We start from the raw sequence: 15,095 nt of genomic DNA on the forward strand, positions 1-15,095 counted from the left end.
TCTGATCCATTCCAGAAGTTATCACCCTAGGTGCTCTGAGGGAAATCGGCAGAAAAACCAGACTCAAAAGATTGGGAAAGGAGCGCTGCAAAGAATGTGTTGGCTGAGGCCACTGAGAAGGGAGATGTGACCTGCAAGTAGGCAAACTGGTTAGGGCATTATTTTTCTCATATCTGGGATTTCAGGCTGTGATAAATGACTCAGGTTATTTGGAAATGAATCTTCCATGTGAAGTAAGTAGCAGTCATCTGTTGCCTTTGGTTTTATTCTATATGATCTAGAAAGATTTAACAGAGTAGTAACCTAGTGGAAGATATTCATATACTTCGCTTCTTATAGCTTTTTAAAATATAGTTTGAGAATTTACGAAATGCTCTTAAATGTATCATCTCGTTTCATTCTCACAGCAACCTTGAAGTATACTCTTATCTTTGCACGTCTCTGATGAAGTTAAGTGTACTAATTAGCCCAAGGTTTACACTGGTTTCTGGCAGCTGGTCTGTACCACACTACCTTGTATCTTTAAAACCTGTCTTGAAAGCTTCTAGAATATATGACGTATTTTAAAAATTTGCCTCACACTATACAGAGGCATTGTGTATATTCCATACACGAATAAGGGCCTTAATAGGTATTAATTATCTTTGTCCCCAAATCTTTGCCTCGGAGGCCATCAAAAAGGCTGAGCGGGAGGTGGGCTGGGCAGGGCTGGGCGCGAGGCAGAGGCGTCCACTGCGTCCTAGGGGCTTGGTGGGCTCACGTCAGGGTTCCACGTGTGCGTGCTGCCCGAGAGGGAAGGTGAGGGCAGGGAGGGTGTACAACGGAAGGGATTCATCTCGCGGTTCCGAGCAGGGAACAAACCTCGCCCCCCCCACCCGTTTCCCTTTCTCCGTGAGGACGGTTTGGGGCGGGTGGGGGAAAGCGCGTCCTCGAAGCGCTCTCGCGCTCCCGTTTCCCTCCCAGTGCGCGCGCTCCATCGCCTCTTCGCCACCCCAGAGGCCGGCGATGGCCGCCGGTGGGGACCGGGTGCCTGGACGGCGGGTCCCACACCCCAGGTGGCCCACCCCCGGTATTGGACCCGCTCGGCGGGGTTGGGCTGGCAAGCCGGGCCCCTCGCCCCGCCGGCCACCGCCCCCTGCGTACGCCGCGCCGCCGCGCCTGGAGGGCGGGGCCGGGGCGCGCGCCGGGGCTCTGCACGCGGCGCTTCGGTCTAGGGCCTCGCGGGGCGGCCCCCGCCGGCGTCGCGCGCGCTGTGTGTGAGCGAGGTCTCGCGCGCGCGCTTGCGCGCGCGCGCGGGCGGACGGCAGGAGAGTGAAGGAGCGAGGAGCGGCCGGGTGTGGGTGTGTGGGAACGAGTGTGTGTGGGAGTGGGGGTTGAGGGCAAGCCAGAGCGACCGTGAGGCTGTGAGAAAGTGGGCGAGTGTGCGAGGGCGCCCGGCCTGGCTGCGGGAGCCGCGGTGGCGGAGGAGGAGGGAGGCGGCTCCCGGCATCCCGACCCCATCCCCCTTCTCGGACCTCCAGCCCGCGCTTCCCTCCGAGGCCCCAGCCGGGCTCAGCCGGCCGAGTGCAAGGGAGCAGCCGTCCAAGCCAGGTGAGCGGTCCGATCGCTTCCCTCCCCCGGTGTCGGGAGTGAGGTGGAGGCGCGCCCGCCCCCGTCTCCCTCTCCGCTGCGGACGGGTTCGGCCGAAAGGACTCGGAGGCGAGCGGGGGCTCGGTCCCCAGAGTGAAGCGGGCTGTGCGCGCCCACCCGGGGCCCGAGCTTTGGGAAGGCCGGGGGGCGCTTCAGGGAAGCGAGGCAGAACCTGGGCGGACCTGTCGGGTGTGCTGGGAGGGGGTCGAGGATGCCTTGTGCGTGTGACTGGGAGGACCGTGTCGGAGAGGCAGCGGTCTCAGGCGTGAAGTGTGGTCTCCCTGTTTTGAGCGGTGAGGGGGGTGTGGTAACCCTGGGAATGTGCTGTGCTAACCTGTCCCCAAGAGTGTGGTCATCTCTGCTGCCCCTGCTTCCGTCAGACAGATTCCTGTGGTATGACCGAGGGAGGAGGATGTGGTGTTCTTCCTAGTCATGATGTTTTAAATTCCATGTTTTCCTCCTTACGTGTAAATTTTAGAGTGTGACAGTCATTCCGCTTTCCTTTGACAGCCCTCTGAATAAGAATGGGGTGACAAAATAATTGCCTGTGTGTTTTTTTTTTTTAAAGCATTTGACCCTGATGCAACTTTTACCTCCCTTTTCTCCCCTTTAAAAAAGCCTAAATAGGGGCTAATTTCAGAATTCACTTATTTGTCCTTATGTTTGATAGCAGATTTGTAATCCCAGTATTTTATCCCGTTTGTGTTTATGAATAGAGATGGGGCGTTAATTCTGTGCTGTGAGTGGAGTTATTATACTGTGTTGAATGTAACTTAGATGTAAATTTTCAGTGTGCGGTTGTCCCATTAATTACGAAATTGTTCCCACATCTTTGTGGAGTTGGGTTAAATGCTAAATCTGTATGGGAAGTATATGGGCAGCTTAGTACGGAAGATATTTCTTTTTTGTGGGCTTGACATGTTTATTATATTTATGGATGATTTTAATAACTAGCTGTTAAAATTTAAATGTTATCTGAATCTCATTTTAATGCTTTCCAACGTTGGGTAGTTTAAAGGTCATTTTTTTCATTTTTTTAAACGATTCATTGTCAAAATAGTTTAAGATATTCATTTGGAATACAACACTCTGGAATTCCAATCATGGAGATTTAACACTTATTTTCTATCTTTTAGAATGAAAAAGTCTAAATTAACAGTCATAGTGAAATTTTTTGTCTAATGGTTAACTGTGTGTTACCTGGTTAGTGTGTCAAAGGGGAGGAGGCCTATTTTGTTTTGAGGTAATCTTTTGTTTATTCCTTTCATCCTGGTTAGTGCTATTAATTTCTTTCTTTCATGTCACAGATTTAGTTGTTAGTTTGGCAACATGGCTGTTGATGTTTTTTTCTTTCTTTCTCTCTCTCTCTCTCTCTCTCTCTCTCTCTCTGTCTCTCTCTCTCTCTCTCTCTCTCTTTCTTTCTTGTCTTCTCTTACCCCTACCAGGTGCTGGAGTCTGCTTGTCAGGGAGGGGGGCAGTCTGTCATTCTGAGAACAGAAAGCCAAGAAGGGGAACAGCAAATTTCAGTCACATACAATCTTCTACTCAGTCTAGAGCCACCTTTTTCTTTCCGACTAGCCCCCTGCAGGTGGTAAGGAGCTGCATATCTACCCTTTAGACTTTTGGCTACCAGTTAAAATCCACTTAGTTTCTGTGGGGATAGCTTTTCAATTTTTTTCTCAAGTTTCCTTGGAGCCCCTCTTGATATCATCTAGAGGTGGAGGGGAGAGTGACATCAGGAAACTCCCTTTTTCCCCCTTCTCATTCAGTTCCCTTTTCCTATTCAGAGGGAAATTGCCAGCAACATCTTATAAATCCTCTAGCCCTTCTCAGCCATATTGTGAAGAAAGAGACTAAAGTGAACATTATGTTTTCCTCTGACCAATGAACACCAACCAAGTTTCAGGCATTAGTTTGTTGGGGACACAGGATGAACCAAATCCTTTAAAGTATCTTCCAATTCTTCCTTTGCCCAATTTGTATCCACCTGGGATTTGCTACTGGGGTAAGTCACTACGCTGATTTTTGTAAACTTCTTTTCACCCTTTGAGCTGAAAGACTGAACAACATGAACCCTGGAAGGGCTTGGGGGAAAGGGACAGAGCGGAGCGAGTTGTCCTTCACTTTGGGAAGTAGCTTTTATCATCCCTTGGGGAGCAGGCATAGAGACCTAAACTGAGTGAAAATGGGTGAAGGAAGAACTTCTAGACCCACGAACAACATGTGAAGAGAGAGAAAACCAAACATAAAGTAAGGAGGGTGAGTTTTATTGTATGTTGCTTCCTGACAACTGTTTTGGGGGGTACTTTAGTGATGGTGGATTTGTAGAGAGAATTTATGGCAGGTTAGTTTAAAAAGTATTCTCTGCAAGTGGGATTAAGTTATAAGCATATGAGAAAAGAGCCTTTAGAAATTGTAATAGTTATTTTAAAATCTGAGTTAGTAGATTGTGATAGGAATGATTTAAAAAAGTGTTTTTAAATGTTAGCTGTACTGGCATGTGCAGTTGTTTCAAGAGAGGTTGAATAGAGGAGATTAGGTACAGATGTTGGGGAAATTGTCTTTCATTACTTGGAATTTTCCTGCTTGTCATATTAAGGGTTGTTAAGAAATAATATAGTACCTACAAAAATATCTGTACGTAATGTATTTCAGAGTCATGTGCCATATGTATCTGTGTATGTGTTAGGTTCACAAAAAAGAAGGACTTTCTGGTTTCATAGTAATGAATGCCATGGTGTTATTTTCAATGTTTTCTTTTCCAGTGTTTTTTTTCCTTTTAAAATTGGCTTGGAGGACAAAAGCCACAGTGCTCGCCAGCTCTACTCCCTTAGAGCCTGATCTGCATAGAACCCATCTGCTTACATCTTTTTTCCTCATCTTACTAAAATTGTTTTCTTTCTCCTCACCAACTTTAATTGTTAACAAAGCTAATTATTTCAGGATCAGTTGTGTAATAATGACAGAAAATAGCATTCGACTTGGTTGGGTTGTTTGTTTATGAGAAATACCAATTTTTGATAGCTATGTTTTGATCGAATGGGATACACATTTGCTTGGTATTTAATGTTGAAAATAGCCATGGTTTTTTTGATGATCCCTTATGATTCAATATAGCAAACTGCTTAAATTAACTCCTAACCCTTGACTTTTGTGTGTCTCATATGAGGTTCTATGTTGCCCACTGGGGATAACAGCAGAGAATAAAACAGGGATTCTATCTTCATGGCATTTACAGTCCAATTTCATTGATCCCTGTACTTTTCATCTGTCAGTCAGTCCGCCCAGCAATATCTGGAGGAGTCTACTAGATTCTTATATAAAATGTGTACCAATTTGTGAATTGATGAATTAGCAAGACAAATTTGTGTAACCATTGATACACCCAATTCATTTTTACTACCTTTCTTTCAAAAATGGCATCACATTATCAATTTGTGACCAAAAAGAAATCCAAACCTACCCTTTACTTAAATGTTTTTTACTTACTTAATATAATCAGCTCCTTATAGTATATTCTTGTCTCCCTCTCCCTCTCCCCTGTCCCCTCTGCCTCTCTTTCTGTCCCCTCTCCCATTCCTTCCTCCCTCCTTCCCTCCCCCCCTCCTTTTCCCTTCCTCTTTCTCTCCCTTCTTACACTAGCTCTTGGCTTCATGTTCTTCTTAGGAATAAGGTCTCCACAATAGAACATGGATTTGCTACATGAGATGAGGTGAATTCTGTTACTGCTCTGCTGTCTCGTGTTTGACAGAATTTTAGACTTTGATACATCTTGAAAACTACATACTGAAAATTCATGCAAGTTTACCCAAATAGCAACCTTTGAATTCCCTGATGCTTTGGAGTTACCAGTTGTTAGCCATATCTATAAAGCGTTCGGCTGGAGTACATTAATAGCTTTCCAACTCTTTTTTTCAAAGTAATATCCAAATGTTCAAAGAAAATTTGGCTCAACATTTAACATGTTAGATGAACTTTGAGCTATACAGAGCTTTGTGTCTCGGGATCGTTTTTCAAATCTTGTGTCATGTTCTAAAGATACTTTGATATAACATTCCTCTGTTAAGTGAAATCATTAGAAATTTTATTTGCATTCTAGAGTTTGATAGGTTTTATGTACCACAGACTATTTTGGGAATTTTAGTAACTAAGCTACAGGTAATTTAAGTAACACCTTTTCTCACCTTTTAGTTGAAAATGTGTAAAAATTTGTATGTTGATTTGCTTATGACCTGTTTTTCCTTTTCCAATTTTCCTTTCATTATGGTAAAATACATACAACATAAAATTTACCATCTTAACCATTTTTAAGTACATAGATTAGGGTATTAAGTACATTCATATTGTTGTACAATCATCACCATATCCATCTCTGGAACTCTTTTCACCTTCCAAAACTCAAAATCTATACATAAAAAACAACTCCCCATTCCCCTAACCTGCCAGTCCCTGGCAGCCACCATTCTCCTTTCTGTCTCTATGAATTCGACTACTTCAGATACCAGAGCATAATGTCCTCACGGTTCATCATGTAGCATGCATCGCAATTTAATTCCTTTTTAAGGAATAGTATGATATACTACATTTTGCTTATTCATCTGTCGACGTTTTGGTTGTTCCACCTTTTAGCTATTGTGAATAATGCTGCTATGAACTTGTGTGTACAAATACCTCTTTGAGACTCTGCCTTCAGTTCTTTTGGGTATATACCTAAAAGTGGAATTGAATTGCTGGATCATATGGTAATTCTATTTTTAATTTTTTTAAAAAGATTTTATTGGGGAAGGGGAACAGGACTTTATTGGGGAATAGTGTGTACTTCCAGGACTTTTTTCCAAGTCAAGTTGTTGTCCTTTCAATCTTAGTTTTAGAGGGTGCCGTTCAGCTTCAAGTTGTTGTCCTTTCAGTCTTAGTTGTGGAGGGCGCAGCTCAGTTTCAGGTCCAGTTGCCGTTGCTAGTTGAAGGGGGTACAGCCCACCATCCCTTGCGGGAGTCGAACCGGCAACCTTGTGGTTGAGAGGACCCGCTCCAACCAACTGAGCCATCCGGGAGCTCAGCGGCAGCTCAGCTCAAGGTGTTCTTAGTTGCAGGGGGCAGAGCCCACCATCCCTTGTGGGACTTCAGGAATTGAACCGGCAACCCTGTGGTTGAGAGCCCACTGGCCCATGTGGGAATTGAACCGGCAGCCTTCGAAGTTAGGAGCATGGAGCTCTAACCACCTGAGCCTCTGGGCTGGCCCCTCTATTTTTTAATTTTTTGAGGAACCGCCATAATGTCTCCTATAGCAGCTGCACCATTTTATTACATTTCCACCAACAGTTTGCAAGACTTCCAGTTTCTCTACATCCTTATCAACACTGTTTTTTTGATAGCAGACATCTTACTACTACTATGTGTGAAGTAGTTTTATGGTTTTGATTTGCATTTACCTAGTGATTGGAGATGTTCAGTATCATGTCTTACTCATGACATTTTAACATCAGATCATTTTTAGCTCTATGAGGTCTGGGACTATGTCTATTTGTTTACCATGGTATTTTTTAGGTATAGTGCATTGTAGAAATTCAAATATTAATTGAATGTATTACTTAATTGAATGCTTAGTTTTGTGTATTTAGTAGTTCCTTTATTAGAGTCTTAGTTTATCTGCAGTTATGACTAATTTTTGCTTTTTTGGGGGGAGGGATATGGAAATACTTCTCCAGGGATATTGTGAAAAGGAATGTAAAAGTTATTAAATCGTTAAATGTAAAATTATTATCTTATTAGTGAAAGAAGAAAGTCCCACTTATAAACAGTACCATTACTTGTTGACATGTGCAAACCTCGATATCAAGGGAATAATTTCCTTTAGCTTTTGAGCTAAGTATGATAGAGTATATTTGTTAAGGTAAAGTTTAGTGGTCTGTAATAAAGAATCCCCAAATGTCTTAGATGTAAACAGGATAGCATTTTATTTCTTTCCCAATCAAAAGACGTAGTAGGCAGTGCCAGGCCATGGCACCACACGATTGTTAGGGATTCAAGTTCTGATGTACAGCTGTGCTTTTCCTAGGGTTGACTCCTGTCCTCATAGTCCAGACGGCTGTTAGAGCTGTAGTCATAACATCCTCATTCCAGGTAGCAGGATGGAGGAAGTGCCGAGGGAGAGTACACGTCCTAAGTATGCTTCCTGGAAGTTCAGTGCAGTACTTTCACTAAGTTCTCATCCGCCAAAATTTAGTTATATGACCACATCTAGTTGCAAGAAAGCCTAGGGAGAATACAGTCTTTTAGTTACATGGCATTGTATTCTGCTTAATGTCAGATATCTTATTACTAAGGAGTAAGTAGAAAACGGATGTTATGAGGCAAGTGGGAATCTGCCATAGAATGTGTGGAATTTGAAGTCACTTTGGGCTCTACCACTTTCTAATTGTGTGAATTTAGACAAATTAACCTCTCTGCTTTACTTGCTAAACGAAGACAATAATGTGTCAAAGGGATGGTTATGAGGATTAAATGAGAAGATACAAAAAACTGCCTCGCACAGTATTTGGACATATACTCACTGAAAATGAATTTATTTGCTTTATCCAAATTTCCTTTAATATCTTTAATATCTAGGTATAGTAGAAAAGAGTCCAAAGAGATCAGAAAACCTGACTCCTAGTCCTGCCTCTATTGTGATATCTTGGGCAGGCCATTTCTTTAAAATTGGATAATGTATGCTTGTATTCCTCACATAATTAATTATATGAGATTAAATGAGAAAATATATGTGGAAAGTATTTTTTGAACTGTAAGTGGAGAATGTGTTTAACCTTACCTGTATGCATTGTTTTGCCTTTGTCCTGCACATATTTCTTTGTATGAAGAAGGGGAATTTATTATAGGCACTTGTCTGTATATTCCAAAGTGTTCCCTTTCCTTACCTTTATGGCTTTTTTTGTTTCTGTGTAAACGCTCAAGGTTTACTATTATTTTTCTTCAGTCTTTTGATAAAAGGACCATATTGAATTTGGTTAGGAAAATGGTTATCCTTTCATTTTCCTCCCATAATCATGTATATAGCTTTTCAAAAAGGGTGTTATAGATGAAAGATCTATAAGAAGGAGAGAGTAAACATGTCATGTAAATTTTGGGAAATTAGGTGTTTGCTCCGTTTTTGAGGTATATACTCTTTTGAGTATAAGGAGGGTACCCTAGGGACTGTCATACATTCCTTTTCTGTCACTGGTATAGTCAGTTTTGATTAATATCTAGCCTCCTGCTTTTGCTTTAACAGCATTTCAGCCTACCTTTAAGTTAATGTAGTAAAGAAAATGACATTTTATAAACTCAGAATATCTAAACAGCAATATTATTTTAAGTGGCATCTTAGCTAAAGGATATAATTATATAGGAACTACCTAGTTTCAAACGGACATTCTTTTTGTGATCATTTATTGATGAATATTTTTAGTGGGTAATAGGGTAACTGGACTAACACAATTATTTGGTTGTTTTTGAGACACTTCTGAGTTTTTAGACTTACGGTACCATTTATTTTCTTTATCTTTAAAAAAATGTACGAAAATCACTCCTCTCACCAAACGGCAGATGATTCTCCCTTTTCCCTGTTTTTCCTCTTAATGCATTTGTTTCTACCGCTTATTCCCATTTTTTTTTTTCTCATTTAGAACAACAGTTCAGATCCATCTCTGATAGACTTTTGGATAAAGGACAGGAAAGGGTAAATTTTCATATATATCCCAAATTGTGTTTTGTTTTGTTTTGTTTGGAAGGAGTTGGAAATAATTGGAGACATAACTCATTGAGAGAAAAAAGCCTTGATAAATAGATCCTTGGTTAAATCTGAAGCATTACAAAGTTGGTGTCAAAAGGTATGATTTTATTAAGTCACATGACTAGACGGGGTGGGGAATAGATTAATGTTAAGGAATTGGCTAGTGTGATTGTGGTGCTGGAAAATTCTAAATCTGTATGGCTGGCCAGTAGTTTGGAACTCAGGCAGGATTACTATGTTATAGCCTTGATGCAGAGTTTCTTCTCTGGGAAATTTCATTTTGCTCTTTAGTCCTGTAACTGATTGGATGAGGCCCACCCACATTATAGACGATAATCTCCTTTACTCAAAGTCAACTTTTTATAGATGTTTGTCACATTTACAAAATACCTTCTCAGCAGCATGTAGACTAGCAACATATTTGACCAAACAGTTGGGTACTATTACCTACCTAAGTTGACACATGGGGAATTCAGGTGTTGGAGCATGTTTGTAGTGACTAAAGATAAAAATTCATTTTTTTGATTTTTCAACTGAAGCAGTAGTAGGTAGCATTAGTTAGAGATGTCCAGTAGGCACATTGAAATTCAATTTAGAGCTCCTGGTTGGAGAGAGATATTTAGTAGGTCAATGAAATATTCAGGTTTCAGTGACAATAGTTGAAACTTGTCTGAGGATGACATTTCTAGAGAAAGGAGAGAAGGACTTAAGAATGAAGCCCTGAGGGTTATGTACAGGAGAGCTGTCAGGAAAAAAGTCACAGAAAAGGAGACTGGAAGGGTGACAACAATTCAAAATACCCATATTTATAAATCTGATACAACTTCTGTATTTTACATACAAGACTGAATGATGTCATTGAAAGCACATCTGTAGTAATTGCCAAATGTAATAAATTTTAGTTTTTATATTAGTATTCATTTTTTTTCTTTTCTAATCTTTATTCTTTTTCAGTCTTTTGATTCTGATTTCACATGCTATTCTTATCTGGATTAAAGAATTTTCCTAATAGTAAGAGGTATGTTAATATCTTCCAATGGTAGATTGTGATTTTGCTTTTTTCCTACCAGAATAATTACTGCTGGGGAGGGGCCTCACAAGAAAAATAAATGAATCACTTTATTTACGACAGTGACTTTTTTTTAATGGTGTGCCTATCCAGAAATTTGCATGAGAAAGCTATCTAATATAAAAGTAAATTCTCTCTGAATTTCTATTTCAAAAAAGCTACTTTAGTAGTTTACCAGTAGTATTTATTTGATATCTGATATTTATGCATAACAGTTTTTTCCTTTGATACTCTGGGGGAAATAGAGAAATCGAGGATGGAAATTAGTTTATCTGAGTTTACATTCTAAGAGGAGAAATATTGTGCTATTTCAAAAAAGCTACTTTAGTAGTTTACCAGTAGTATTTATTTGATATCTGATATTTATGCATAACAGTTTTTTCCTTTGATACTCTGGGGGAAATAAAGAAATCGAGGATGGAAATTAGTTTATCTGAGTTTACATTCTAAGAGGAGAAATATTGTGCTCTAGTGTATATATATGGACATTTGCAAATGCTATATTTGTGTTACACTGTTGGAGAATAAACTCCTACAGATATCTTATTGGGTAACCAACCCTACTCCTTTAAATGTCAGAGGAAAAAAGGAACCATTTTATTTTACAGGGGACTTTTTTCTGTCTTTTAAAATAATGAATATAATTTGAACTTTTTTTTTTAAAGACTCAGGACAGTCATTTATTTGGTTTGTAAATAAATCTGGGCTTTTGGGCTCCTGGTTTGTAAATTTACTGTGACGCTTTTGACTTCTTAACAAGCTTTTTTGTTCTTTCTTTTTCCTTGATTTTAATGGGTAGGAAAAATAGAAAAGTAGATGTTTTAAAGTAATAGGGAAGGAGGAGACAATCAGAGGAGGTGCCAACCTGCTGGTCCCCTCCCTGCCCCACTGGAAGGTGTTCGTGACCAGGCCATGGGGGTGAGGATGGGGGTGGAAATGGCAGGTGATGTGGAGCCTCTGCCGTTGGGAGTAGAGAGTCTTCATGGGTATGGTTAGATGTGAATCCCAATAGATCAGCCTTAAAAATGCAAGCAGCCACCAAAACATCAGCCCTGGGCACCGAGGATGGCCAGCCGCTCGTCCTCCTGTGGAAACAGGAGTGGGTCGTTGAGTGGAGAGATTGTGCCCTTTCATTCTCTGGCAATAAACTGGTATCAGGAGATCACTGTAAAATACAGTGGATAAAAAAGTCTTGACAGGTGTCACTTGGTATCAGCACTAATGGAACTATAATTAACAAGCTGAAGGTTGTTAGAATCAAATGTGCCCTTTACAAACTGGGGATGTCATCTACTTGGTGTATAGTAGGAATAACGAGTTGGAACACAATGTGGCATACTTCTGTGAATCTTTACATGAAAAACAAGACATTAACAATCTTTTGAGGCTGATAAAGAAAATGTATTCCTCATGACTAAAGATACCTCAATTCTAGGTGTGCTTATGACCCCTACAGCCTGCCAAGTTACCTGCCACTTAGGTGGGCTTTGAGAAACCACAGCCATTGACACTAATGTCAGATCTTCAATACAGCCTCTACCTCTTTCATAGAGTCTTTTACAAGGTGAGAGCATTCCTCCAGTTCCAAATCCTATGCTGCAGGCATCCCTTCTGAAAGGATGTGGTCCATTTATGCAAATGATGGTACCTGTAGCTTTGCTTCCACTCTCCCAGAGAGGGGATGTCATTTTCTTTGTTAGAACCCCAGGATCAAGAGAATTTGGAGCCCATTAAAAAGAGAAGGAAAGGAGATGGGGGAGCCCAATCTGAACATGCAGTTGTTTGTTACGTACCACTGTAGAAACTCCCAAACTTTATGCAGCTGTGAAGCCAGATGTGAAGGAGGCACTCAATGTGCATCATCTGTCAGGAGTTGCTGCACGACTGTGAGACTGTAGTCCTGGAGTGTTTTTATTGTTTGGCTATAGAATCACTGGAAACACCATGTTGGGTTGCCGTTGAGGCCTGTGCTTTTTCTTAGAGCCGACGTATAAGTATTGGCAGAATATTCGTGCTTCCCAGTTGCCAGTGGCTTAACATCCCATCCTGATTTCTCTTGGGAACTGCTGTATTCATGCAATACAGTTTCATACAGTGAAATTCAATCGTATTGGTGAACAGTCAGTGTTCAAGAACTTGGAGTCGGGGAGGCACTTAGAGTATTGGTGGTCAAGGACAGTGTTTCAAAAACTACCCAATATAAATATTTTAAGGGCATTTTTACAGTTCTCTCGGGAACTGGAGATCTCTACATTAGGTACTCTGGTGTGACTTTTGTGGAGTTTTTCCTTCTGAGTGAGACCCTTCCTAGTAGGCTGGGAAGCCTTATAATTATAAGGGCCACGCCCTATCTTCCTAGTGTGTAAGAATAAGTTATTACCATATATGTAGCCTAGGGCTCAAGTATACGTGTTCTTGACCACAGCTGTGGAACAAGGACAAAGAGGGCCAGGAGGTTCCGGGCACAAGACATCCCCTCTGCTGGTTACTTGGGTCTCAGCCTGATGCATCCCCACAGCTGAGAGCTTCTCCCTCTTGCTTTTCCACAGATACAAGCTCCTCTCTCTTGCACATCTCCCACATTGTTTCTTCCCTGCTTTCCAGTGACTGATGCCTTTGAGGGCATGGGTCATGGGGCAGGCATGGCAGGCCAAGGTTCCGGGTGTGTGTGTGGTAGTGCCTTTGTCCCATGATGTTCTGGTCTTAACCACCGTGTGCATCTGTGGAGCAGGCTCTTCTGGCTGAGACCCTGGGGAGGGAGCGAATGGTGCATTAGGGACCAATACCAGCTGCTGTGACGCTGGAAGCCATCCATCTGTATGACCACTGCTTCCTCTAGTTCTTGCACTTGTCTTTTCCTTCTATGTTTGCCAAGTTATCTGGAATAATACCAGCAATTTTAGTTTTGAAAGCAACAACTAGTTTTTTTGTTGAAATAACCTGTTAACATTTGTTAATAAAATTTACAACTTCACTTCTTTTCAGGAAAACGATTTTTGACTGTTGTCTTATAAAACTCTGAGAAGCAAAACTATTTGTAAAAAAAAAGTCCTTTTTTGCATTCTAGTGAACAAGCTGTGTTTATTTTTTAAAAAATCTATTTAAAAAAAGAATAAAAACACTGAATAAGTGCATGCTGTCGTGACGGAAGTAAATTTTAGTAAATGGACTTTGACATTTATTTTGCTTTTTTTTAAAGTTTTTTTCGACATTCTCAAATTACTTACTTGGATTAAAGTTGCTGTGTAAATGACTTCAGTGTTGATGCTTATCCAGTAATATAGGTGCTGTGCTATTTTTCTCTTTTTACATACCCATAAATATGTTTATAATAAAATATACATACAACAAAATAAGGGAAGAAAATTGAATAGAAAACAACATGAATAGACGTGGTTGGAGTTTGTAGTGATGGGAGAGCTATGGGGACATAACTGTGGATGATTGCAGTCTCATTTATTTTATATCAAAAAGGGATTTGCATTTTTGGGGAGGGAATAAATTCATCGAAAGTAGATGATCAGAGTAAAGTATATTTCTAGACAGTATACGAGGCGTGATCGAACAATACGGTGAATGTTTAAATAAAAATTTATTACAGTAAAAGATACATTGCCATTAATCCTCAAAATACTCCCCCTTCGAACTTACTTATCCCATCATTCTTGCCACTTTCTGAAGCAGTTTTGGAAGTACTCTTTCGTGAGTGTCTTTACTTGCGCTGTCATGGCTGCCTCGATGTCCTGAATCATTTTGACTTTGGGGAAGAGCCAGAAGTTGCATCTGGTGAATAAGTGGATGAGGACACACCGTAATGTTTTTATTTGACAGAAATTGCGTATATCAGAAACAATGTTGTCATGATGGAGGATGATTTACTGAACACTTTAAAACACACGGTCTCTCAACGGTAGCTCACACCCGACTGACTGCACTGAACAAGTTGAAACTTGTCACACACTGTTACTAAGGTTCGATGTGCCACTTCCTGTATTGAAGATCCCTGCCTTTCCATTTGATGGTACTCGGCAGCAGCATTCACTGTATTTTTTTTTTTATCACACCTTGTATAATATAGGGAAAAGCACTGAAAGTATCTGATAAGTGCTGGCTGTAATTAATTACAAAATTGCAGGGCTAGCCAGCTTCCCCAGTGGAAAATGGAGAAATATTATGAAACGGGAGGTTGTCAGTTTCCATATTTCTAGTGGTGTAAAAATTTTTAATTTGAATGAAAGGGGAAAAGTCATAATATGCCCTGTTATCCTGTTCGTATAGTTAGTACATGATCACAGCATTTATTTGTGTAAAAGCCAGCAATTAAGTAGATTTCTTAATTTGTATGTATGTTTTCTGTTCCATCTAGGAAGAGTTTACATTCAGGAGGAAATAATCCAGGAAAAGGAAGAACACGCAGATCAACATGTGTAGCTCTGTGGCAGCCAAATTGTGGTTTTTGACAGATCGTCGAATCAGGGAAGACTATCCCCAAAAAGAGATCTTACGAGCATTAAAGGCCAAATGTTGTGAGGAGGAACTGGACTTTAGGGCCGTGGTGATGGATGAGGTGGTGCTGACAATTGAGCAAGGAAACCTGGGTAAGTCTGTACTAAGTAATTTTTTGGGTTT

General features: G+C 40.8%; 1 protein-coding gene across 17 annotated transcripts in view; it reads left to right on the forward strand.

Annotated features, from left to right (window-relative positions):
• Positions 1–1,212: 1,212 nt before the first annotated feature.
• The window catches only part of RIMKLB (ribosomal modification protein rimK like family member B), a 45,518-nt gene continuing 31,635 nt past the window's right edge, over positions 1,213–15,095 (forward strand). For 4 of the 17 annotated variants that reach the window (XR_013994081.1, XR_013994082.1, XR_013994083.1 and 1 more), the window contains exons 1-3: positions 1,302–1,590; positions 3,075–3,888; positions 14,833–15,064. Coding sequence is in view for 9 of the 17 variants with exons in the window: in XM_081060837.1 (XP_080916963.1) it covers positions 14,890–15,064 (175 nt within the window). In the remaining 8 variants the exon portion in view is untranslated. Of the gene's footprint in view, positions 1,591–3,074; positions 3,889–9,290; positions 9,344–9,395; positions 9,495–10,351; positions 10,416–13,665; positions 13,751–14,832; positions 15,065–15,095 lie in introns of all 17 variants that reach the window. The other 13 variants (XR_013994076.1, XR_013994077.1, XR_013994078.1 and 10 more) reach the window with 9 other exon arrangements.

Source organism: Rhinolophus hipposideros, assembly GCF_964194185.1.
Source record: "Rhinolophus hipposideros genome assembly, chromosome: 9".
NCBI lineage: Eukaryota > Metazoa > Chordata > Mammalia > Chiroptera > Rhinolophidae > Rhinolophus > Rhinolophus hipposideros.